At 33.8% G+C, this 27,500-nt stretch overlaps 1 protein-coding gene across 1 annotated transcript in view; it reads left to right on the top strand.

Moving 5' to 3' along the window:
• pla2r1 (phospholipase A2 receptor 1) overlaps nt 1-27,500 on the top strand; it is a 77,307-nt gene that overhangs the window by 48,506 nt on the left and 1,301 nt on the right. Inside the window, exons 20-30 of the mRNA XM_056467793.1 lie at nt 1-98; nt 1,308-1,425; nt 1,506-1,618; nt 3,990-4,125; nt 5,969-6,207; nt 7,401-7,587; nt 11,636-11,767; nt 11,873-11,995; nt 14,954-15,130; nt 15,475-15,510; nt 20,543-27,500. The exon at nt 1-98 is cut by the window's left edge and continues 39 nt beyond it; the exon at nt 20,543-27,500 is cut by the window's right edge and continues 1,301 nt beyond it. Of these exons, the coding sequence (XP_056323768.1) occupies nt 1-98; nt 1,308-1,425; nt 1,506-1,618; nt 3,990-4,125; nt 5,969-6,207; nt 7,401-7,587; nt 11,636-11,767; nt 11,873-11,995; nt 14,954-15,130; nt 15,475-15,510; nt 20,543-20,760 (1,577 nt within the window). The 3' untranslated portion in view covers nt 20,761-27,500. The remainder of the gene's footprint in view (nt 99-1,307; nt 1,426-1,505; nt 1,619-3,989; nt 4,126-5,968; nt 6,208-7,400; nt 7,588-11,635; nt 11,768-11,872; nt 11,996-14,953; nt 15,131-15,474; nt 15,511-20,542) is intronic.

The following is a 27,500-nucleotide window of genomic DNA, read 5'->3' as shown; positions in this document are numbered from 1 at the left end:
ATGTGTGCAAACGCAGAACGGTGTCTGTGGTGGAGGATCCACATGAGCCTTACTATATTGGCAGCTGCCCAGAGAACTGGCTTTACTATGGACACAAGGTTCACATGCACTACAGAATGCTTTTAGGAGTTTAATCTGCATTAGTCAAAAGTGGTTGAAAAACTTTTCAACAAAATTGTCCAAAAACACTACTTCTTATCTTAGGACAATTTTAAATAATATCTACTTTAAATGTTGATTACTTTATATCAGTGATGCTCAGAGAGAATGTTCTTTTCATATGATTGAATAATTAAATGAATCCATCAACCAATCAATCAATTTATGAATGAATGAATAAATAAATAAATCCATCAATCAATTTATGAATGAATAAGTCATTCAATCCATTATCAAATGTTCTTAAAATTATTTACTGTTAAAATGATTTGTACAATTTTGCTGAGCAGTAGTATTGAGAATTGTTGTAAAGCTGAAAAAGCAGGAAATGTTTTTCAATGAAAAAATAATACAAGAATTGTAATTTAATTGCGATTTCCTACAAAAAAATGCAGTTAAAATTATTTTCAGCACACAGTATACATAATATAACAATTTTATTTTGTAAGAAAAAGTTTTAATTGATAATTTTTTATTTTAGAATTGTAATTCATTAGAAAGTGCAAAACAGTTGTATTACTTATATGTAATTATAATAAAACTGTTTTGCAAACCAAATTATACAGAATATTAAGAAACAGAAAAGTTGTTATGAATTAGCTTCCAATATTGTTCTAACTTATGCTTTTATTTTTATTACAAGTGTCAGCTAATTTAACATTTATTTTTTTAACAGGATAATAAAAAACATCAACTGACCAACATTCGCTTGAAGAATAAATCTTAACATTAATAATAATAGCACACCATAATTAGTAAACATATACTTTTGAAATGCCCTATTTTTCATGCTATCTGACATGAGTTTTATCTGGAGAAACTTTAAAGGAAATATTTTCAAATGTGAATCTTTCACAATCTTTTTTATCAAAAGAAAACCTTAACCTTTTTTTATCTTATGTATTATTTATTGCTGATGATGTCTTTTAATTGTTTGCTTTTTTATAGAAAAGTTAAATTCGATGTTTTTTTAACTATGAAATAGCCAGAGAAGCTGATATGGCAATGAATTCAAAACTCTCTCTCACCAGAATTCATTTCTATCAATTTGCCTCAAATATAATTTTCAGGAATTCTTTTATTTACCATTTGAGTTATCCTGTTTTATTGTAAAATTGAGAGTAGCTTTTTTGTGATTTGGTTGGCAGTGTCTGTATGTCTATCTCCCGGACCGTCCAGAAAAGGGGAAAAGCTGGCAGGAGGCTCAGTCTGTGTGCTCGTCCAATCAGGGCTCTCTGGTGTCCATCGATGATGAGATCGAACAAGGTACAGGTTACATGTTCATTTATACAGCTTCCAGTGTTGTTGTATGTTGATATTTGTGTTTTTATTTTTTTGGGTTGAAGCCTACATCGTCATGATGCTTCGTGGCTCGTCAGCGGGGGTTTGGATTGGTGCACGAGGACGTTTTTCTAACAAATGGAGCAACGGGAAGCTGATCGTCTACAATAACTGGGAGGTACAAAAACTTGGCAATTAGAAGTGATGCTCCCATCTTTATTTTTCATGGCTGATTCAGACTACTGACTTTTAAAAAAAAGGTTAAATATATACAGTTAAAGTCAAAATGATTCGCCCTCCTGTGAATTTTTCTTTTCTTTTTCAAATATTTCCCAAATGATGTTTAACAGAGCAAGGAATTTTTCACAGTATTTCCTTTAATATTTTTTCTTCTGGAGAAAGTCTTATTTGTTTTATTTCAGCTGCAATAAAAGCAATTTAAATTTTTTTAACAAACATTTTATGGTCAATATTGTTATCTTCTTTAAGCTATAGTTTTATTTAATTGTCTACAGAACAAACCATCGTTATACAAAAATTTGTCTAGTTAACCCAGTTAAGCCTTTTAAATGTCAATTTAAGCTGAATACTAGTATGTTGAAAAATATCTAGTAAAATATTATGTACTGTCATCATGGCAATGATAAAATAAATTATTAGAAATTATTAGAAATGAGTTATTAAAAGTATTGTGTTTAGAAATGTGTTGAAAATCTTCTCTCTGTTAAATTGGGGAAAAATATACAGGAGGGCTAATAATTCAGGGAGGCTAATAATTCTGGTTTCAACTGCATAAACCAATTTCTGATATAGTTTCTCATTTGTGATCACAAAACTAGTCTTATGTTGCATTATTAAAATGTTAAGGTTATGGTAAAATACATTGTATGGGTTAGAATGATTTTTCCAAAAATCATTTGAATATTACAGTAAGTAAAGATCATGTACCATTAATTATTTTGTACATTTTCTCCTGTAAATACATGTCAAAGCTCAATTTTTGAGTTGTAATGTGCATCACTAAGCACTTAATTTGGACCATTTTCACCTAACATTTTTATTTCGATTTTTTTAAATAGTTACTTCAATAATACTTGCCACTTGAGCAAACACAGAAAGTTATGTTATGTTCCTTTTAAATCCAACTACATAGTTTATCCTATAGAAAATTAACGGGAAAAAAATTAAAAGACAGTGGTCCCTCACTATAACGCAGTTTCCCTCACAGTTTCACAGATTTTTTTTTGTGCAATTTGACATGCTTTTTTTTACAGCGTATTGTGTTCTGCATTCTGATTGGTTGTAGACCATAGACCATGTGTCTCCTGTACAGTACAGAATACTTTCAGCTTGCCAAATTTACATAAATCTTCGATCGCTAGCAATGTGACTCTGAAGTGCTGTACTGTATGCTTGCAAGTTTTTTCCCTAACAAACCCCATAATGTCGACGAAACGTTCTGCACTGTCAAAGGTACCTGCAGCAGCACCAAAAAATCTGAGGAAGATGCTAACCATCGCACAAAAAATTGGGCTTCTGCACATGCTAAAGGAAGGTAGAAGTTTTGCAACTACAGGGTGCCATTATTCTATTAATCTTTGGTTTGTTAAATTCAATGTACTGCCAAACAAACTATAAACAACCTAAAAAAATGTAAAAAGTATATCTGATATTTTATATATATATATATATATATATATATATATATATATATATATATATATATATATATATATATATATATTTGTACTTTTAGAGGTTTATACAGTACATTTAAAAAGCCAATTAAAAATTCACAAATAATTAAACTGATTATGATATTTAGTTTTAAATAGTTGGATTCGCTCTACAGTATATATATATATAATTTAGATGGTCTGATTTCTAAATATAAATAAAAGATATTAATGATTTAACATTAGTTGGTGAAATTATGTTGCATAAAACAAACCTTTATAAAACAACAAATGCACTGGACAGTTAAAATAAATAATAAAAATGCTAATTCCCTCCTTTCCTGTGTGTGTGGAGTAAAGAAGAACAGCAGTAATGAAGCGTTATTTATTTATGTGTTTAATATTCGTTATACTTGAATGAAATACCACCTTAACTTCTCTAAAAAACACTTTGTTTCCATTATAGATACTTTAATAAAACCTTCAACCAAAGACATGACAGAATCGTAAAAGTACAATGTAAAATGACCAAAGGTCAATATTTGTTCAATTTGTTGAAGTTAATGCAGAATATCTCATGTATTGCTGTATCATCTGAACTTCTGTGTGTCAGTGTGTACATCTGTGCTGCATCTTCAGCTTCTCTGCGCTCTATACTAAACACTTTGTACTAAAAAAATGATTGTAGTTTAGTTCATAATCTAGAGCAGAGATCAGCCAATTAAAACAAGACAGTCATCCGGTTGCCAGTTGTGTTTTTGGAGAGAAAAAAGATTTCGATTGATGCATCTGTAGGATTTAGCAATATTTGAAATATCACTTAATTTCAACAAATTATTTTAAAACTATTTTTGTGTATTTGTGTATCTACAGAGGATTAATTATAGATCTCCTGAAGTACCTCATTGCACTTTCCTGTCCAACAGCCACAACTTCCGTTTGACAGGGATTTGGCAAGATGACGTCTGTACAGAAAAGATATATGGCTTTGTCTGCCAGAAATCACAAGGTAAGTCAAATTATTTGAGGAAAGTAAATAAATAAATAAATTGTTTAACAAACATATATACAGTATATCATTGCTGGGCAAAGATTAATCACACCCAAAATAAGAGTTTATTTTGACATGATAGATTTGTGTGTGCATTGTATATTTTTATTATGTATATACACACATGCATGCAAATATTTGATAAAAGATAAATGTGTACAGGGCTTGACATTAACACACGTCAAATGCAGGTAGATTTCAGCTGTGGCGAGAGAGAGAGCCACTCCCACGAACTACTTTGGCTGGTTGAAAATAATTTTTTAGTTGCTAGTGCTGTTTTTTCACTAAAGATTAGAATTTTAGTTTAAGACCGTTTGTCAAGCAGCACAACTGATAAGTGTTCGGGCAAGCAAAAGAAAGCTGGTGAACACCGAATGAAAGGATGATCAGGTGCAGAGTGAGACAGGCGATCCTGGCTCACTGACGAGGGCTGTAGTATCATGCGCTCATCTGATGTGATGCTCACGAGTGCTTAAAAGCTCCTGTGTCCCGTTTCCTTGCACGAAGAAACCTCTCCTGAAACCGCAACAGGTGCGATCTGTGCTCTTTTAAATAGACTTGCTACCACAGTCCACAGTCCTGCTGCTTTTAAGAGCTTGAGATATCTTGTAAGTAACAGCAGTTGGCGATTTTTACTTTAAACATTCTTTGAAACATTCTTGATCTGTCTAACGTTAACCGTGTGCGTCTGATCATCTATTCATTATCGAACATGGAATGTTTTTCACGTTTTCCTTTGCTTATAGTTGTTTTCATTAATATGGTTTAATTATCATCCTTTACAATAACATTGCCTTAATAGGAGATGAACTCTCCATTTATGTATAGTTAACTGGTGATCTGGGACCTTTAGCCAGTACAGACTACTGTGTATAGTTTTAGATACATGAAAATAATAATATCAATTGTTTTTTAAGAACACTTTTGTTGAATTAAAAGTCTATGTATGTTGCTACATTTTGCTTGTTTTGACAATATAAAAAAAATTGTCAAGGAAAAATTTAGTTTGGTGTGGCTAGAGAGAAAATTGGTAAATCCTTAGTGTTGAGCCCTAAAAAGTCATGTAAAATAAAACTAATTGCAATACTCATCCTCATTGAGCAAGGTCACATCACACATATAAGTGAAATCAATGAGGAAGCATGTGGACATAACTCAAAATCTAAATCAAATAATTTTAGGATGCCAAAGTTAAATTTATGCAAAGAAAATATATTTTCCTAACAACTATATTGTGGCTAGTGAAAATGCTGAGTGGCTAGTAATGTTGAAAAACTACTAGCCACAGTGGTGATCAACAGAGTTAATGTCAAGCCCTGTATATATATGATACTAAATATATAGCAATTTAAATATCTATAATATCTATATATGCAACAAAATTGTTTTGTATAGTTTTGTTTTTATCTATGTGTGTGTGTCACATACATAAGAAATATTTATAATACATATACATATATTATATCCAATATATACAGTTGAGGCAGAATTATTAATTATTAGCCCCCATTTGAATTTTCTTTTCTTTTTTAAATATTTCCCAAAATATGTTTAACAGAGGAAGGACATTTTCACAGTATGTCTGATAATATTTTTTTTGTCCCCAAATATAGTTTAAATATTGTGTATTTTAGACAAGTGACCAGACAGATTTACCCGTGGCATTTTGAATAATTGACTTTGCAGTTAAATTTTTTTGTTCATCATTTTAAAAATATTATTCCAAAAATGCTTCTTGTCCATAATGTGGAACTACTTATCATGGTTTTATTTATTGCTGCATCATCTTTTTTTATCTCAGACACCACCAAGCGTCCCACTCACTCCTATCACACCGCATCCTCTCTGGACACATCTGAGTTTAAGAACCACACTTATCTGGTCGCCCATGGCAACATGAGCTGGTACGAGGCCCAGGAAAGGTGTTTGGTGAAGGGGGCAAAACTCGTGAGCATCACAGACCCGTTTCAGCAGGCTTATCTGACCTTTCTGATCAACAGACTGGATGCCCCACATTGGATCGGCTTATACAGCACAGACGTAAGGACACAGGGAAGTTCGTGTTTTACAGGTGTATTGTTAACATACAGTTGAAGTCATAATTATTAGCCTCCCTTTGATTTTTTTTTTTCTTTTTTAAATTTTTTCCGAATGATGTTTAACAGAGCAAGGAAATGTCCACAGTATGTCTGATAATGTTTTTTCTTCTGGTCAAAGTCTTATTTGTTTTATTTTGGCTAGAATTCAAGCAGAATTAAAACTATTTTAAGGTCAAAATTATTTGCCTCTTTAAGCTATATTTTTTCGCTAGTCTACAGAACAAACCATTGATATACAATAACTTGCCTAATTACCCTAACCTGCCTAGTTAACCTAATTAATCTAGTTAAACCTTTAAATGTCACCTTAAGCTGTATAGAAGCGTCTTGAAAAATATCTAGTAAAATGTTATTTACTGTCATCATGGCAAAGAGAAAATAAATCAGTTATTAAAAATGAGTTATTAAAACTATTATGTTTAGAAATGTGTTGAAAAAATCTTCTCTTCTTTAAACAGAAATTGGGGAAAAACATTAACAAGGGGCTAATAATTCAGGGAGGCTAATAATTCTGACTTCAACTGATTATATTTACATTATAACATTTTGTGTGAGTAAATGTAAATTTTGCATAAAACTGTGTGTAAATGTCTAAATATTTATGGTAATATACTTATGTGTACTATATTAAAAAATAATGCATTGTTAATTCAATTATATGTTTAGTCATCAATTAATTTATCACATTTTGTAAATTATAATACAATATTTTTATTGTTTTATGTACATCATTTATATGATAATTAATAGTAAAAAAGTCATTATGTTAAAGTTATGAATAAATTATGTGTAAATATATCGAATACTTATGTAACATTTTGTGTATTATTATACAACAATGAATTTTTTATAAATAATTTGTTATAATATAATTATATGTACTAAGTTATAAGAATAATGCATTGTTAATGAAATTATGTTTAGTCACCAAATAATTTATCACATTTTGTAAATTATAATACAAAATTTGAATCGTTTTATATAAATAATTTATATGATAATAATGGTGATAATGATTATGAAAAAAATTTATTAATAAAATTATATGTCTAAATCTATCAAGTATTTTAGGTAAAATGTTGTTAATTATTATACAATATATTTATTAAAAAAGAGCGCCCTCTGCCTCCATAGGATGGTATATCCCACCAGTGGTCTGACGGCAGTGAGGGATGGTTCACTCATTGGGAAGAGTCAAATTATTACCTTGAAGGGCCGGTGGGAGATGGAGGCTGCGTGTCTATGGATGCCAATGGACGCTGGAAAGAGAATGAATGTGACATGCGGCTATCAGGAGCGATATGCTACATACCTCCACCCAGTGAGTCCAGTCCTCTCTGTCTTTTGATTTATTTCAGCAATTTTAAAAAATGTTGCAAACTCTGAAAGTAAAATACAGAATTGTTTTTTCAAATATATTTGCTGAAACATTTTTGAAAAATACGTATTCACACATTTTCTACAAAAAAGTTTTGCCCATTTTTTAAATTATTTGTCTAATTATTTTCTGAAGAAAATAGATTCATGTGTAATATTAGCAAATTTAAAACATATTTTAAATTAAAGAAATACACACATACAAACCTCTTTACTGCTGTAATGGATTCAAATAATCACTGGTATATTTGTTTATCTGACCATAAGTGTTTCTGTAAATCTAAAATATTTCCAAATGCATTTCTTGTAAATAGCACTTATTGTAATGGTTACTTCATACCTCCATCCACATTCTGTTCAGAGGTAGGACATTTATTTCATTGACACTGAAGTACATTTAAAAAAAATGTATACAGGGTGAAATAATACATTACTCACAGTAACCAAACATATTTTTGCCAGAAAACATTTTAAAATTATATCCCAATATGTTTTAATACATTTTGCATGCAGAAGGACCGCTGCTCATTGATGAGGATAAAAGTGTGACTTTAATATGCCATGAAGTAATATATATAGTTGAAGTCAGAATTATTGGCCCCCATTTGAATATTTTTTTCAAACAAACACACGCAACTATTTATATATATATATATATATATATATATATATATATATATATATATATATATATATATATATATATATATATATATATATATATATATATATATATATATATATATATATATATATATATGTTTATCTACAGAACAAACCACTGTTATACAATAACTTGTCTAATTACTCTAACCTGCCTAGTTAACCTAATTAACCTAGTTAAGCCTTTAAATATCACTTTAAGCTGTATAGAAGTGTCTTGAGAAATATCTAGTAAAATAATATTTACTCTCATCATGGCAAAGATAAAATAAATCAGTTATTAGAAATGAGTTATTAAAACTTTTATGTTTAGAAATATGTTGAAAAAATCTTCTCTCTGTTAAACAGAAATTGGGGAAAAACATAAACAGGGCGGCGAATAATTCAGGGGGGCTAATAATTCTGACTTTATCTGTATAAAAAAGATCGATTTTGAAGTGAGGGTTTCCAGATCACAATGGAAGCAGTAGTGTTATGGTATTCTTGATTACAGATGAAAACATCCAGGATCATGTTCGTGTACACAAAAAAAAATTCTGTTGCTGCTTGTTTAAACTACTTATTTAACCAACACAATTCTTAAGTTTTGTTTTTTGGGCAACATAATTGTTTTATGTTTAATCCACTTCAATTTGTGAAAACAATTAAAGGTGTAGTAGGTGATCTGTGAGAATGCTAACGTTAACATAATTTTGAAAATTTACGTCCCTCCCCTGCCATCCAAAGCCTTGCCTCCTTAAGTGATGAACGCGCACTGGATAGATGACCCCCTGATGATGAAAGACAACCTCATATAACACTAGATGATGTCATTCACCATTAGAAAACTCTAGAGACACACACTTTGCCCAGCGTAGTTGTTGACAGGCCAGCAGGTGCAGGAATGATATTTCCCCAAGACCATTGAGGTAAAGTTGGTTTTATATCCGCACATTCAGACTTTCTCCTCAATAATATAATTTCAGAAAAGTAATGTTTGCAAATTCCAAATAGTTGAATCATATAATTAGCCAATTAGTATAAAAATACAACATTGTTTACAATCAAATAGTGATGATGTTGTTTGAAGTCAAACCTTCACTCTTTTTCAGACCCAATATTCAAAGTAACGTCAAAGAGTATAGAATCACCAAGACACGATACACTCTAGTGTGATTTGGGAAACAGCCACTAGATGCCGCTAGTGTCACACTGCGGCCATTTTAGAATGAAAATTCCAATAGAACAACAGCATATTATAAATCTGTAAAATAAACTATTAAAAGTCCTTGCCATCACGACAGCAATAAGATCCAATGGACGGCTGATCGCTTTCACTCCAAAATGGTGGAATCGCGGGGCTGTTGCTCTGCACTGCTGTTGCAATGGAACGTTCTATTGAGTTTCGCCTCTTGGTAATTCTAAGCTCTTTGGTGGCGTTAGGGTGAGAGCATATCACAAGTTGTTACTGTTCAAAAGTTCAGAAATGCGCAATTATAAAACAAACTTCACCTGGTTAAGCTGCTTAGGCGGAAGATCGCTATTTACTTATGTTTTTTTATTCAACTAAATAAAAATCAGATCAGAAAACAGAAATATCCTGTCATCTTTTGACATTACACTTATGTTACCAAGACAACAAGTGACTTCATTTGCAGTTGTGCTCGCTGGTCCTCATACTTTGCTTGTTTTCAGCTCCTTTTACACTTGAACACCTAAACGAATGCTTATGTCTATTTAACCGACTATATTATCGATGCTGTAAAAGAGACCCTTTGAGAACTTGAGAATAGTCAATCTTTCACCAGACGTTTTCAGTGGCTGAAAAACACCTGTGTGCATATAAACCATTCATATAAAATAACACAATCGACATAAGCTTTGCATGGCTAATATACTTTTAAAACATACCTGTCTAAAATACTTCAGTCATGGTGTCCCCCTTCTGATCGTGGTTTTAAACTGCATACAGTAACATCATTTCCCTTCAGCGGGCAAAAGTAATTCTGAAATTGATTCAGGGTTTTAAAAAATTTAGATTTTGAATTTTTTGCAGAAGCCCTTTCAAAAACCATCTTTCTTTTCGTGGATACAAGGCCACTTTTGTCTTTCAGAAAGAAGTTCAGGTTGATGCTGAGTTTGCCTGATGTCACTCACTCTGTCAGCTCAATGCCTTATCAATCAGCAGAATCAGCACAAATGACATATCTGTCTGCATGGACAGGCTGCACAGAAATACAAATCTAAATTTGTTGACAGATAGTTTTAGTTACCTGCCGTATTTGAGTTATTTGTCTGTCTGACTATTTTTAATTGGACAAACATTTTTTAGTCTTATGCCTCACCCAGAATATAAAAATACATATAAATACATTTAGATCATTTGCTTTAATCATTACTATTGGAATGTGATGAGACTTTCAACCAGCAAAACAAAAAATGTTTCTGAAGACAATCACCTACTGCCCCTTTAAGCTGACTTAATTTGTTTGTGTTGGGGTAACCTGAGGGAATTGTGTGGAACCCTGCAGTTTTTACAGTGTATATGTGGGAAATATTTTAATATCTTTAGTTTTAAAATGGAAAGGCGCTGATATGTGTGAGCTAGCTAATATTAGTGCTACTTATCTGATCTTTTAACTACAGCGCTTAACAATTGCAGTTTAATAATTTTAGGTGACATTAGCAGAGTTAAAAGCATTGTTTCTTCTAATTACCTTAAAACGCGTGTATGTGTATACAGCCTTGTTGATCTTCACTCAAAAATTAGGTTTTCTTTTTGTTCAAACTACTTGTATAAAATTAGCTGAAACAACACAATTCTTTTTTTTGGGACAACTTAATTGTTTTATGTTCAGTCCACTTAAATTTGTAAAAGTGTTAACTTAATTCCTTCAAGTTGTCCCTTCCAGATTGTGTGGAACCCAGAATTGTTTACAGTGTACATTGTGAAAAATGCTGGGATCCTCACAATTCACTCATGTTGTCCTAACATAAATCAATTCACTTAAGTTTATTACGTTAACTTAATCGAACATAAAACAATTAAGTTGTCCCAAAAATCTCAATAATTGTGTCGTTTCAGCTCATTTTAAATAAGTAGTTTGAACAGGCAGAAAAATAATTTGCTTTGAGTGTTCTGGATGTCTTGTTTGAGTTTAGAAAATGGAATAAACCATTTTTCATAGCATAAGTGCCAACAAATCAATTATAGTTTCAGTTTTTCCAATGCTTCTCTCTAGTACGAGAAGGTTAAAATATGGTCAAGAAAACTGCTATTGACTGATATGCATACAAGGGGAGACTCTTAGCGATCAAACTAACTGATATCATTGTTTGTTCACCCACAGAGAGCATTGCTTTCTCCTATGAAGTGGTGTGTCCTGACACATGGGTGAAGTTTCGCGGGAGCTGCTATTATTTTAAGACAGTGATATCAAAGAAGACACAGGAGGAAGCCAGAAATCACTGTAAAGCGAATGGTACAAGCCTTTAAAAACCTTTTGGCTCAAGAGCTTCACCTGCTGGTGGCTTTTATAATCTGTGGTTGCATTTGAGTGACTTGGCAAGATTCGTTTCTTTCTCAGGAAATTCTTCAGAGCTTCTGACCATTCAGGATGATGAGGAAAGCCGCTTCTTCCTTAAAGAGATGTGGCATTATTACCAGGGGCCTCAGAATTTGTGGCTGGGAGTCTTGTACAATGCAGAAAGTAAGAGCTGTGGTTTTAAATATTAATTTGACAGTCATTTATTTTTTTATGAAAAAATGCATAAAATGAGAAAATACATTTAATTTACATTTTATATTACATTATTATTACTGTTATTATTATTATTGTTATTATTATTATTATTATTGTTATTATTATTATTATTATTATTATTATTATTATTATTATTATTATTATTACTGTTATTATTATTATTATTATTATTGTTATTATTATTAATATTATTATTATTATTATTATTATTATTATTATTATTATTATTATTATTATATTCTAAATGTTGAAAATTCTTTATAAGTTGTCTCAGTATATAACAATTTATCAAATTTTATGCATTATTATACAAAATATAAATAATAGTTGCCTTTTATTTTGTATAAAATATACAAATGAAGAGTTCAGATAAATCCATCAGACCTCTTTTTTTGTAAATGAGCACTTTCTATCAGGCTTTTCTGATTAGGTTCAGAAGTTTCATTTTATAGATAATGATAAGGTTATTAGCTAGTAAAAAAAAAATAATTATATATATATATATATATATATATATATATATATATATATATATATATATATATATATATATATATATATATATATATATATTTTTTTTTTTTTTTTTTTTTTTTTTTTTTTTTTTTTTTTCTCTTAGACAATTCTTTGATTTTTAACAAAGTAGATATTCTTTTGCCAGCTAAATCCACTTGTGCTTTTTTTTTCAAAAACCTCTAAACCCACCCCTGATAAACTAGGGACTAAGCAGAAGGAAAATGAATGAAATCTGTCAAGAAAGTGCATTATGCAATAACATTAAAATGGACATTAATTAAATCTTAACAATCTGTTGTCATTTCTGATCATTGGGATTTAATGTAAGTAGAACAATGTAAACATTGCAAACTAAGCCTGTTAGGTTTAAATAATGTAGTGTAAATATATTGTAAACAATCAATATCTTTGGATTGTCCATTAATTAAAAAAGTAATATAATTTATTGAAGTAATATAAATAATGTATAGTTTTACACATTATATTTATCTTTTAAAAATAGCTTACAATAGCAAATAAAACACAAGGTAGGCCTACAGTGCAAAAAAGGGGATGTCTCTCAGACACTTTTAGAAGCTGTCATTCATTCATACTCATTACACTCAAGGTCCTGGTCTCTTTTTCATCTATTGTTTATCCTCATAGCATACATGTGGGATAAAAGAACAGCATCCTAACTTCGTCTTTCGTGAAATGGAGTTGCTGTTTAATGTATAGTAAATCGGACTCATACATACACACTGCGCAAAAAAAAATGTTATGAATGCAACTTACACTTACGACTGTACAGTGTGTTTTCTGTTTCTCGTTATAGTTTCAAGGTAAAGGACGTTTTCATTTGCCATTCACTGACAATCGGACAAGCTCATGCAGTTCATTAAACTTCATCTTTTTAAATCGAAAAGGGAATAAAACGCTCTCCTCATAAAAGGCAGTTTTTGCTGTCAAAGGCAAGTGTCATTTAGCGGCTTTTGCAAACAAACTGTTATTTCCGAATGGGCTGACGCTATGATTTTAGATTATTTGAAGCTAAAATATTTGTTGCGCATGTACTACATGCCTAAAGCATTCACTCTATGTCATTAGCTCATTTTTGGCAGTAATGGCGTTTAGCGGCTTTTGCATCTGAACTCTAAATATTTATATAACAGTTGTATATGAATATATTAAATAGTAATTGTTTTTCTATAAATAATTTCTATAGATTAGTCAGAACTCAAAAAACTGGAATTAATTTAGCAAAAGATGTTCAAGAGAGATGTAATATCAGTCCAAAAATATTAAATGTTTGGATGAAAATATATTAAATACCATTTTAATAAACAGGAAAAATCAAGAGAAAACATTTTTTAAAAGTTTTTATGAAATCTACAAAATATACAATAATTGTATAAAAGAAGGCACGTATATTTCTATACAAATTTATTTGGACAAATTGTAATTTGTATAAAATCACAAAATCTAAAATATTTATATAACAATTGTATATGATTGTATGCAATATTAAATGTTTTTATATAAATAATTTATATAGATTAGTCAGTACCAAAGAAAAACTGAAACTTATCTAACAAAAGTTAACCTTATAAGATCAGTCCAAAAATTTGCACACGCAAATTAATATGTTTGGAAAAAAATGTTGAATACAATTTGAATAAACAAGAAAAACCAAGAGAGAACATAAAAAGATGACATTTTGTTGAAATAAAATGTGTCAAATTTTATACATTATTATACAAATTATAAATAATTATTGTATAAGAGAATGCACATCAATTTCTATAGAAATGTAACCAAATTTTAAGTAGAATCAAATATAGCTATATTTATATAACAGTTGAAAATCAAGAGAAAACATAAAACATAAAAAGGTTGAAATAAAATATATCCAGTTTTATTCATTATTATTCATTCATTCATTTTCTTTTTGGCTTAGTCCCTTTATTAATCAGGGGTCGCCACAGCGGAATGAACCGCCAACTTATCCAGCATGTGTTTTACGCATCGTATGCCTTTCCATCCGCAGCCCAAATCCGGGAAACACCCATTTGAATTGAAATGTATTATTTTTCTATTCTAAAAGATGTTTGGTGACCACGTGTTTATCTAATCTATGGAAATAACTGTTTAATAAAGCAGTTTTGTTTAAATGCACCACAAATTCATGGAGAAATTGATAAAAATATTACATTTAAAAAGGGGATGCACTCATTACCTACTTATTTTTGACAGAATTAACAAAATGATTAACAAAATTCTTTGGCTGCACTTATTACAGACAGATATTTGTATATATCATATTGTGCTTTATTTATTTAAAAGATTTCATTGAAAACTAAAAATGGTCATTATGAATTTGATATAAAGTGGAGAAATTTCTTATTGTAGATGGTGCTTTGGCTCGTCTGGACGGCTCTCAGCTGCAGTACACGAACTGGCGCTCCAGAGTTCCAGATGAGCAGGAGATGAGAGAACAGCCGTGTGTGTCTATGCAGGTATCAGATGCAGTTTGGCAGTTAGCAGACTGCACCGAACGACTGGGCTTCATCTGTAAAACCTCAACAGGTAAAAGACAAAGCCACCAGACAAGATTTAACCCAGTACCAGCCCTCTGATAGTTACTGCAACATTGCAACAGGATATGACTGTTGAACTTAAATTGGCAACAGAAGTACTATAGATAAATTTGCTGTATCACCTGTTCACTGACTCACGGGTTGCAAAACAGAGTATCCGTTGAAGGCATAAGTGATGAAAGCTATTTTATACACCTCAAATCTCATGACTGACTTCTTCTTCTGTGAAACTGTGGTTTTTAAGAGCAAGGCCAGAAGGTGAAGTGTGAGTGCTTATGCTTCTGCTGTGTATATGCTCAGTGTTTAATTCATAATGTTTGCTTTGTATGGCAGGTACCATTAAAGAGGTTGAAGTGGAGCCACTAAAAGGTTAGAATACACACTCAAAAAATGACATTCAAACTAATTTAAAAAACACAATTCTTGACTTTTTGGGGGGAAAACAACTTAATTGTTTTATTTTCATTCATTTATTCATTTTCTTTTCGGCTTAGTCCCTTTATTAATCTGGGGTAGCCACAGTGGAATGAACCGCCAACTTATCCAGCATTTGTTTTACGCAGCGCATGCCCTTCTAGCTGCAACCCATCTCTGGGAAATGTTTTATGTTCAGTCTACTTAAATTTTTAAAAAATAATACTAAATTAACTTAATTCCATCATGTTGTGCCAACACAAATCAAATTCGTGGAATTGTTGTAAATACAACCCCTGGCAAAAAGTTTGGAATCACCAGTCTTGGAAGATGTCCATTCAAATGTTTAACTGTGTAGAAAAAACCCAACAAACACATACAGTACATGCCACAAAACTATTTCCATTCCACAATCCAATCCTCTGGCTGTATGAAACAAAAAAAAAAAAAGAACACTGTAGTCAATTACAACTGTTTTTACAGATCCCACAGAGGAAAAAAAATATGGAATCCCACAAATCTGAGGAAAATTATGTTTATTTATATTTAATATAAATAATATTTATGGAATCCCCATCTACATTGCACCTTTAAAATAAACACCTGTATCTAATTACAACTGCTAATTAATCTGCATTTTTTTAAAAATAGTGCTTGCACACCTTGGTGAGGTGTTGAACCAAGCTGATTGACATAGCTCATGTCTCCAACACGAGAGATGTCAGTTAAAACAAAGGAGAGGATTATCAAACTTCTCAAAAGTAAATCTACGGAATGGTGCAAAAGATGTTGGTCATTCCCAGTCAGCTGTGTCTAAAGTCTGGACCAAGTACAAATCAAGTGGGAACGTTGTAGAAATGAAGCATACTGGCAGATCAAGGAAAACGTCAAAGCATCAAGACGGAATACTTAAAGCAATACGCCTTCAAAACAAAAACTGCACAACAAAGCAAATGAGGAACAAATGGTCAGAAAGTGGAGTTTATATCTGTGACTGGACTGTAAGAAATCACCTTAAAAGAAATGGGATTTACATACTAAAAAGCCAAGTGCAAACCATCATTAATGTCTAATCAGAAAAGAACAAGGTTTCAGTTGGCTAAAGAAAGACAATCTTGGAATGTGGATGACTGAATGTGAGTGATATTCAGTGATGAATTATGAATGTGCATTGGGCAGGGTGATGATGCTGAAACTTTTGTTTTGTGCCATTCCGATGAAGTTTAGGAAGACAGCAGCCTGAACAAAGCATGCAAATTTCCACAATTATTAATAATATGGGGTTGTATGTCAGGTTAAGGTATGGGAGAGATGACAGTCATTATATCCCTAATAGATGCACAAGTTCATATTGAGATTTTGGACACTTTCTTTATTCCATCAATTGACCCTTCGCTAAGCCACACCCAAAAACCGCCACACACCAATTGTGGCTTAGCAAACGTAGCTATGCGCAGGAGGTCTGTCAAGCTTTCGAGTGATTGGAAACAAGCCAAAGCGTTATGCATATGGATTGTGCAAATCTGATACCTGGAATCCTAAAAGTTTGGACGGGGTGGTGGAATTTTTTTCCCTTTCCAAAACCTAAAACCCAAGGTGAAAAATGCCAGCATGGATCAAGCTCTGTGAGGGGCGCTAAAAGAGCAGGGTTAAATTGGTTTTGTTTTCGATATTACTGACACATTCAGTGATAGACGGCAATAACTCACACACCTCTTACCGTTAAAAGATCTAAACTGTGTTTCCTACAAAGATACAAAGCAGATTATGTTTCCCAGCTGAGCTCTGCTCCATTTAAGCCCTCGCAATAGTAGTCATACTAATAGCAATCATATTTCCATCAATTCGTTTCAAGCTACGAATATTTAAAATTACATATCAACAGAACAAATCCTAGATGTGATCACAATCTGAGCACTTGCAATCAATATACTTCACCTGCAGCTGTTTTATCAGTCATTTATAACCCTCATGTCCATGTCAGAGCTACAATTCACTGACGTTTTCATCAGTCTTTTAAAGATTTAGTCATTGTTGATGATGTTATAGCAGGTTAGTGTCTGCTTTAATATTTGGTGTCTGATTAATATTTGCTGGTAGGGAAAATCTATTTGTTCACTTCTGCTATTTATACTTTGATTTGCATTTCAATTCATTTATTTTTTCCACTCAACTGCAAATTAGAATAGAAACTGTATTAAAAGCACACAAACATACTGGCAGTTATAGGTACTGTATATTGTTATGAGTCAATGAGGCTATTATTCGGCTTACATCCATCAATTTCCCCTTTCTGGCTGCTCTTTCTCTGAATGAATTGTGTAGAAGTACTGTCCATGCGTGTTTTCTCGCTGGTTAGTAAAGCTATATTTCACTGCACAACAATTAGTCTATCAGGCTTTTTGGCTAAAAAAAGAAATCATGGTTTAATTTGTTATTATTAGATTATTTTTTAATTTCACCACTCCTTCTGTGCATGAGCTAAGCTGTTGAACGGTCAGCGTATGAGGCAGCTAGGCTAACATAGCTTCAATTTTCATTAAATTATTTTCTAATCAGTTGCGTATTACTTGCATACTACAGTCCTTTTTTGTCTGGCTTTTTTCAGATATCTTATCTGTTTGCCAAAAATGACAAATTATATCCTTGGGAATGTCTGACACCGGTGCGTACATATTGTAATAGACATGCCAGGTATGAAAGCTTGACAGGCATAACAACAGTAACTAAGGAGGATGGGGCTTAGCGAAGGGTCAATTGAAAGGAGGTTTTTGATGATGACAAGGTTTTTCAGGATTATAATGCAAAAATCTGGTCAAAATCTGTAAAAAACTTTCCTACATGAAAGACATATAATGTCAATGGCATGGTCTGCAAAGAGTTCAGACCTCAATCCAATAGAAAATCTGTGGTAAAAAAAAAAATTAAAGAAAGTGGTCTATGACAGGGCTCCAACCTGCAAAGCTGATCTGGCAACTGCAATAAGCAGGGTGTCCGCTGGGTCTTGAAAAGTATTAAAATGTAGAGAAGTATCAATGTAGAGAAGTTTAAGGCCCTTAAAAGTATTAAAAAGTCTTAAATGCTATTTTACAAGGGATTAAATTTTATATCATTTTTGAATATGCAGTGTATGGTTGTATGCTAAAGTTTGCCTGGATTAAATCTGCGAATATCAGGATGCTGTGTAGTTTATGAAATAATAAAATCCCGCTAGTTTTGAATTCATGTTGCTTTGTTTACTGCAGTAACCAAGGCAACATCTTTATTTCTGCTGTTCTATAGGCGCCAACCTGCTGGATTAACTAGATTCAATAGATTTGTATTTAGTAAATGAATAATGTTTTAGTTTTGGATTAGTTTCTTGGAATTTTAACTTTTTCATAGATTTTATTGCTAATATCATAGCCTTTATTATTATTTTGTTTCGTCAAAAATATTATTTTGTCTGCTAACATTGTGGGTCGCAGAAATGTAGAAATATTCCCCATTTATCAAAATAAGTTTCAATCCTACCATGTAAACTGTAGGAGAGTTTTTCAAAAGCGGCAACTCGTCTTAACTCTGAGATCCACTCGAAGATCGGAGGTCTACTGGAAAATTTCCAGTTTTTAACAATCACCCATCTGCCTAGCATGATACAGCTCTGTATCCACTGTGATTCAGCTTTATTCATGTGGCTTAAGGGACAGGGATCACCAGGTATATATAAGCTGGATTAGTTTCTTACATTAATATTTAGTAAATATACTGTAAATTAAAATCTTACCAGTGTTTCCAGTTGAAACCTTAAGTGTTTTCAAGGTATTAAAATGTATGGAAAGGGTCTTTAAAAAGGTCTTAAAAGGTGTGGAATTTCACTCTCTGATACATGTATAGTCTCTGAATAAGACAAAGTTGGAGAAAGATTGATGAAGAATACTTTTAATGCATGCCTCAGATAATTCAAACTGTTCTTAAAAGCCAGAGGTGGTACAACAAAGTACTAGTGGTGTTTTTATTTGGTGATTCCATATTTTTTCTCTGTCTGTTCTGTAAAACAGTTGTAATTGACTACAGTGTTCCGAGTTATTTTTCTAAACTGCATTTTTTCTAGACAAAACTATTAAACATGTTGTTTTAAAATGAAACTGATTTAACAAAAACAGATGGGGGTTTTAACATAGAATTAATTTACCACGACAAAGCTCAAAATAGGTCAATCTTCAAAAGTTTTATCAGTTATTGTGCAAATTATTGTTTTTTTACTTAAGGAACCAGACTGTAATGCTCTGTTTTGAGGAAGTGACAACTCTTAATACATTTTCCTTTTCTTTCACTGGCTGTTTTCTGGTGATAAATCTCAGTTCCTCAAAATGGAAAATTGAAAAAAAAAAAGATTATTATTATTATTTTTTTTTTTTACCTGAACTAAGTGAAAAGTGAAAATGGGAGAAAAATATTTCCTTGGAAGTTGATATTGGTTTTTTTAGCTACTGCTTATTTAATTTAATTTAAGGAAACTGATTTAATTTGTTTAGAATTAATATTTGTTATAATAAATAATAATAACAATAGGTAATATTAGTTAAATAATATAATAATATAATCTATATATGAAAGTAATATTTACTTAGTAGTTTTATTTCATTTAAAGAAACTGATTTAAGTTGTATATAATTAATCTTTTTTATAATAATAGCAATATTAGTAATATAGTAGTAATAATAATGAAATGACATAATAATGTAATCTATATATGAAAGTAATATTTACACAGAAGTTGTTGCTTATTTATTTACTGCTTATTTTATTTTATTTTATTTAAAGAAACTGATTTTAGTTGTGTAGAATTAATCTTTGTTATAATAGTAACAATAATAAAAATGATGACTGTTTCTTAATTTCAAACATGGAAAGAGCTGTCAGGCATCAAAGGAAAAGGGAAAGAAACTATGAGATATTTTTAAGGCACATGTACTGAAAATCAAATTTGTCTTTTCCGTTTCAGGTCTCCACCAGGGCGTCACCTCAGTGGCGGCATTGGTGGCCATTTTACTGTTCGCAGTGGTAATCGGATCACTGTGGCTGCTTTACAAGAGAAACTCTCTGTGCTTCCGGAGGCTTCCAACGTTTGGTAGCGCCTATTACAGACAGACAAACTCCCAAGCCAGTGACCAAGATGAAAACGTTTTACTGCCTGACCTAGAGACCCAAGCAGGGGACTAACATGTTTGCGTGAGTGTATAGATGCATGTTTCTGTGTGTGTTGTGTCAGAGTGTGTGTGTGTTGGTTTAGTCCGGGAGATTGCAGAGGGAATGTGATGGAGTCAAATTGTGTGTTTGTATGTGTGCTGTTGTTTCGGAATGATATTGTCCACATGGAGATCTTCTGAATCCTAGACAGCATTTAAAGGGATAGTTCACCCAAATAATGAGCATTTCTTTCTTCTGTTGAACACAAAGGAAGATATTTCGAAGAATGTTGGGGGAAAAAACAGCTATTGCCCTTAATAGAGGAAAAAAAGTGCTTTCATTCTTTCATTTATTCATTCATTTTCCTTCAGCTTAGTCCCTTATTTATCAGAGATCGCCACAGTGGAATGAACCACCAACTGATCCTGCATATGTTTTATGCAGTGGATGCCCTTTCAGCTGCAACCCATTACTGGGAAACACCCATACATTCTCTCTCACTCACACACACACACACACACACACACACACACTTTGGCCACTTTGGCCAATTTAGTTTATCCAGTTTACCTATAGCACATGTCTTTGGACTGTGAGGGAAACCGGAGCACCCGGAGGAAACCCATGCCATCATGGGGAGAAAATGCACACTCCACACAGAAATGCCAACTGACCCAGTCGGGACTCAAACCAGAAACCTTCTTCTTGGGAAGTGACAGTGCTAACCACTGAGCCACCGTGCTGCCACTTGGACTCCATTGTTCTACTGGGGGACTTCAATGTCCACGTGAGTAATGACAGTGATACCTGGAGAAGCATGATTGGGAGGAACGACCTCCCTGATCTGAATCCGAGTGGTGTTTTGTTATTAAACTTCTTTGCTAATCACAGTTTGTCCATAACAAACACCATGTTCAAGCATAAGGGTGTCCATCAGTGCAGATGGCACCAGGACATCCTAGGACGGAGGTTAATGATCGACTTTGTGGTTGTATCATCTGATCCCAGACCTCATGTTTTGGACACTCGGGTAAAGAGGAGGGGCAGAGCTGTCAACTGATCACCACCTGGTGGTGAGTTGGATCCGCTGGCAAGAGGGAAAGCTGGACAGACCTGGCGGCCTAAGCGTATTGTGAGGGTCTTCTGGGAACGTCTGGCTGAACCCTAAGTCAGAGGGACTTTCAACTCTCACCTCTTTGACCAGATCCCAAAGGGAGGATGGAGACATGGAGACTGAGTTGTCCATGTTCTCCGACTCCATTGTTAATTCGGCCGTGAGGAGCTGTGGCCGTAAGGTCTGTGGTGCCTGTCGGGGTGGAAATCCACGATTCTGGTGGTGGACATCGGAAGTAAGGGATGGCGTCAAGCTGAAGAAGGAGTCCTACAGGGTTTGGTTGGCTTGCAGGACTCCCGAGGGCCTGGGAAGAGTTCGAGGAGACCATGGAGGAAGACTATCGGTCGGCCCCAAAGAGATTCTGGCAAACTGTCCTGCCCCTCAGGAGGGGAAAGCACCTCCACATTGACACTGTTCACAGCGGAAGTGGGGAGCTGTTGACCTCGACTGGGGATGTGGAAGGAATACTTTGAGGATCTCCTTGACCCCACTGACATGCCTTTCATTGAGGATGGGGATGTAGGGGTGGACTCACCCATCACCCAAGCTGAGGTCACTGAGGTTGTTTGCAAGCTCCACAGTGGCAAAGCAGCGGGGGTGGATAAGATTCACCCTGTGTATCTTAGGTCTCTGTATGTTGTGGGGCTGTCTTGGCTGACACGTCTCTACAACATTGCATGGAGGTCGAGGACAGTACCTCTGGACTGGGCAACTGGGCTGGTGGTTCCCATTTTTTGAGAAAGGGAACCAGAGGGTGTGCACCAACTATAGGGGGATCACACTCCTCAGCCTCCCGGGGAAAGTCTATGCCAGGGTACTGAAGAGGAGGATCCGGCCGATGGTTATACCTAGGATCCAGGAGGAACAATGCGGTTTTCGTCCGGCCCGTGGTACACTGGACAAGCTCTATACTGTCATCAGGGTGCTCAAGGATTCATGGGAGTATGCCCAACCAGTCCACATGTGTTTTGGCAAAAGGCATTCGACCGTGTGCCCCATGGCATTCTGTGGCGGGTGCTCGGGGAGTATGGGGCAATAAGTCAGGCTTGTTTCCAGTGCATGTTGGACTATAGCAGGGCTGCCCCTTGTCACCAAATCTTTTGATCATTTTTATGGACATAACTTCAAGACGCAGCCTTGGGCTGGAGGGGGTCCGGTTCAGGGACCACAGGATTTTATCTCTGTTATTCGCAGACGATTTTGTTCTGTTGGCTTCATCAAACATGGACCTTCAGCATGCACTGGGGCAGTTTGCTGCCGAGTGTGACGCAGCGGGGATGAGAATCAGCACCTCCAATCGGAGGCCTTAGTGCTCCACCGGAAAAATGTGGTTTGCCATCTCCAGGTTGGAGGAAAGTCCTTACCCCAGAAGGAGGAGTTTAAGTATCTCTGGGTTTTGTTCATGAGTGAGGGAAAGATGGAACGTGAGATTGACAGGCGGATTGGTGCAGCGACAGCAGTAATGCGGTTGATGTACCGGTCTGTTGTGGTAAAGAAGGAGCTGAGCCGAAAGGCAAAGCTTTTGATTTACCAGTCAATCTACGTTCCTACTCTCACCTATGGTCATGAGCTTTGGGTCATGACCAAAAGGGCAAGATCTTGGATACAAGCGGCCGAAATGAGTTTCCTTTGAAGGGTGGCAGGGCGCACTCTTATGGATAGGGACTACCTAGGGAGGTGTTCCAGGCATGTGCCACCGGGAGGTGGCCTTGGAGAAGACCCAGGACACGCTGGAGGGACTTTGTCTCTCGGCTGGCCTGGGAACGCCTCGGGATCCCCCCGGAGGAGCTAGAGGAAGTGTCTGGGGAAAGGGAAGTCTGGGGTTCTTTCCTAAGACTCCTAAGTGGAGAAGAAGTAAACAATGACATAATTTTAATTTGTGGGTGAACTATCTCTTTAAGCACTTTATAAAAGGGATATTCTTTATGAAGTGAGAAATGTTTTTTTCTCTCTTGTCTTCTATTCAGGACAATCACAGCATTCCTCTAGAATGTAAAAGTTATAATGAGCCAGACGGCTTGTGGGTGGAATGTGGTTTGGTATTTTTAAGGTGTTCACTCATGAATGAAAATGATTTGTTTATTTACTCACACTCTACTTGTCTGAGATAGAGGTGATGTTTTTTAATGCTTATGCCTCAATGTATCATCAGGAGCTACAAGTATTCATTTTGTTTTGTCTGTATGAGTTTGTGGGGTTTTTTTTACTTCCATTTTTAAGCATCACCAAGGAATACCATTTAAGCTAAAAGCATTTTTATGTTTTTTTTGAAAGAAAACGCAGCAGGCACTCAACGTCATAAGACAGGGGTGTCCAACCTCGGTCCTGGAGGGCCAATGTCCTGCAAAGTTTAGTTCCAACCCCAATCAGACACACCTGAGCTAGCTAACCAAGCTCTAACTAGGCCTTCTAGAAACATCCTTGCAGGTGAGTTGAGGCAAGTTGGAGCTAAAATCTGCAGGACACCGGCCCTCCAGGAGCGGGTTTGGACACCCCTGTCATAAAACATCAATATTAGGTTAGATTTAGGTTGTGACGTCAGGTGACCAAAATTCAATGTTTAGCCAATGTCTAAGTGCAACATTATTTTGACATTATTTTGATTTTTGGGTAAACTATCTCTTTAAATGTCCTGAGGGGGAGTAAATTAACAGCAACAAACTCATTTTTGGGTGATCTGTCTCTTTAAGGCTAGTTCGCACAAACACAAATGTTTAGAACAACACAAATTGGATTGTTGCATGCAGTTATTTTTAGGTCCTACCAGCAGTGTTAACCTACCTATACAATGCCCTTGCAATAATTACAGTATTTTAAGCCAAACTAAAGAATAGGGGATTTTATTATTGTAACTTTTAAGATATACAGCAAAAAAAGCACAAATAACTGTTGATTAAAATTCTAAATTCAGAATGGACTTGGTGTGGTCCAGGCTCACTTTTATTTGAGCAAAAGCATGTGTTAATACAACACAAGTTGACTACAGTTCTGTACAGAAACAAAAACAATAATAATAATAATCTCTTTCAAAGTAAATTGTGGAGGTGGACGTAAATAGACTTGAATAAACTCATGCGCAGGCAATAGAGATGCCAGTATACAAATATTTATGATGCTGTAGCTAAAAATACAGAACTATGTTACAAACATTTGTTAGCATGTTAAACATTTGTTAACACGTTAAACACTCATGTTAATGACTATTGTGGCAAGTGAAGGTTTGAGAGACCTCCTTCAGAATCAGTGAATATGTGAATAATTTACACAAAATAAGATAGACCATACAAAATGCATGTTTTTTATTTAGTACTCTTCTGTGTAAGTGTTGGTTTTTAATACTGTTTGTGGTTACCTGGATGATCTATGACCTTTGAGATGTTTGTTCATGAATCAGTTCAGAAATATCTTCAGTTTTCCAGCATCTTTTGCATATTTGAATCTTTTCCAGCAGTGACTATATGGTTTTAAAATCTATATTTTCACACTAAGGACAACTATTTTAAAAGGTTCAACTTTTTTAGAAGGAAACTAAATGTGTTTAGAACCTGGGGGGTGAAAACATTTAAAAAGGATGAAGATGTCCACATTTTTCTAATTATGTTAAAATATTTTTTTCTCTATTTAGTACTGCACTTACTAAATAACCAAATATACTTGCATGTTTCCTGAAAGTACAATTTACTCTGATCTTTAAAATGAATACATTTTCATAAACGTTTTTTTAAATGTATAATACTAAATAAATTAGAACAGTACTAAATTAAAAAAATAACATGAATTTGTATGATCTCGCTTATTTTGTTCAAATTATTCTCATTTTCACCAATTTTTCAAGGGCTTTCACTTGCTACTGTTAATTGGCCCTTTTATACTGGTAAAATCAGACCTTTTACATTATAAAAGACTCACAGTTTTGTGTAAATTACGTTGTTAGAGTGGCTGACTGTAGTATTCATTACCTAGTAACCAAAAGTTAACAATGCAAGCATAATGGAGTCAGATGGGTTTAATGTTCGTCAAATTGAGTTTGAGTTTATGCATCAAATTTTCCTTATTCCTATTAACAAGCCCAAATCCACCTCAAGCAAGCATTATTTTTTTGCAAATTAAAGGATTTTTATTCAAAACTTGACATTTCCATCACTAGTTGCTCATGCAAACCAGGGCTAATAAAACTCTGTAAACCTAATTCTTTTTCCCACACAGTTCATTGACCTCTCAGCCTTGTCCACCGCTTAGAATAAACAATCTAAAAGCTTTAGAATAATCAGAAAATTAAACTAAACATGCTTATTTTTAAGGATGTTTGTTCTTTCATGAGGAGCTCCAGATGATCCATGCAATCAGCCACATTGCTGATCACAAATTATACGAATATCCACAAACTTTAATGTGTTAGTGCATCCCAAATGATACATTTTGTGACAGTTAGTCTTTTGCGTTTAAAATATAATCAAAATTCTTAGTTTACCATACAGTCTGAAATTACTTGTATGATGAAGATTTCACCATACATTTTTGGGTGTTATATGGAGTCGTATTGTTTACATTACATTTTTATATCACAATATCTCTTTATGATCTCTTAATGTTCGTTACACTCCTGGGTTTGTATTCACAAAATTTCTCCTCCTAAAGTCCTCCTAAATAGCAGTAAAAGTTTTAAGCTAAGATTTTTCACTTAAAACCTGTTCATAAAGATGCTGAGACATATTTTTACCAAGGAATAGAGAGAAGTCTAAAGCTGAGAGTGAGGGCGGGGTTGACCGCAATGTTATGGATGATGTCAGCATGATTAATAACTATGCACACAGCGATTGGCTGATGGGGAGAGGTGGAGTCTCTGTCAGAGATTCAATTTAATGTTCAAAATAAAGGTTTGCAAATACAAACATTGCCACATTTAAATAAAGATTTTAAAGTGCAGCCTCAGGGAAGAATTGCATTCTTAAAAGTATGTTTCTTACTGTTAATGTTTTAGACATTAAAGATTTTCTTGGAAAGTAATTAAGCAAATATTTTAAATGGTGTTAAATATTCTTTCAATACGTTTTTAAAAATACATAAAATACATGTTTTTGTAGCTTTTCGTGCTACATTTAGGCTTAATTTAGGAGTTTTAATTTTAGGATTGATGCACCCATTTTGTTTTTGTTTTTTTTTAGTTTTTTTTCTCCTACAAGTTTGTAGTCTTCAGCTGTAAGATGTTTTGTGAAAATGACCCCTGACAGACTGACTGTAGTTTCACTCTCTAACAGTAGGTGGTGCTTATAGGAGAGCAGAAATCCTGCAAGATGCAATGCAACTTTTCCTGTATGGCTTCTAATATTGTCATGGAGAAGAAAGTGAGCTCCACAAAGTTGTAGTTTTACATAACACCAGCAGCTTCAAACATGTGACTATAAGAACAACTCTGAGTGGTTGGCAGTTTTTTCTATTTTATTTTTGAACGTTGGCATCAAACATTTGTCGTTTTGTGAACTGGCCTTCAAAGTTAACATGAACGTACATGTAACCCTGTTTAATTCTTAATAGTGCAATAATCATATTTTGAAAAGTTGACTAAAATTATTTTGCTGGTTGTTTAAACTACTTATTTAAAATTTGCTGAAATAACGCAATTCTTGAGATTTATTTGGGACGACTTAATTGTTTTATG

This window comes from Danio aesculapii, chromosome 11 (genome assembly GCF_903798145.1).
Source record: "Danio aesculapii chromosome 11, fDanAes4.1, whole genome shotgun sequence".
Classification (NCBI taxonomy): domain Eukaryota; kingdom Metazoa; phylum Chordata; class Actinopteri; order Cypriniformes; family Danionidae; genus Danio; species Danio aesculapii.
This window is presented reverse-complemented; position numbering and strand designations above follow the sequence as displayed.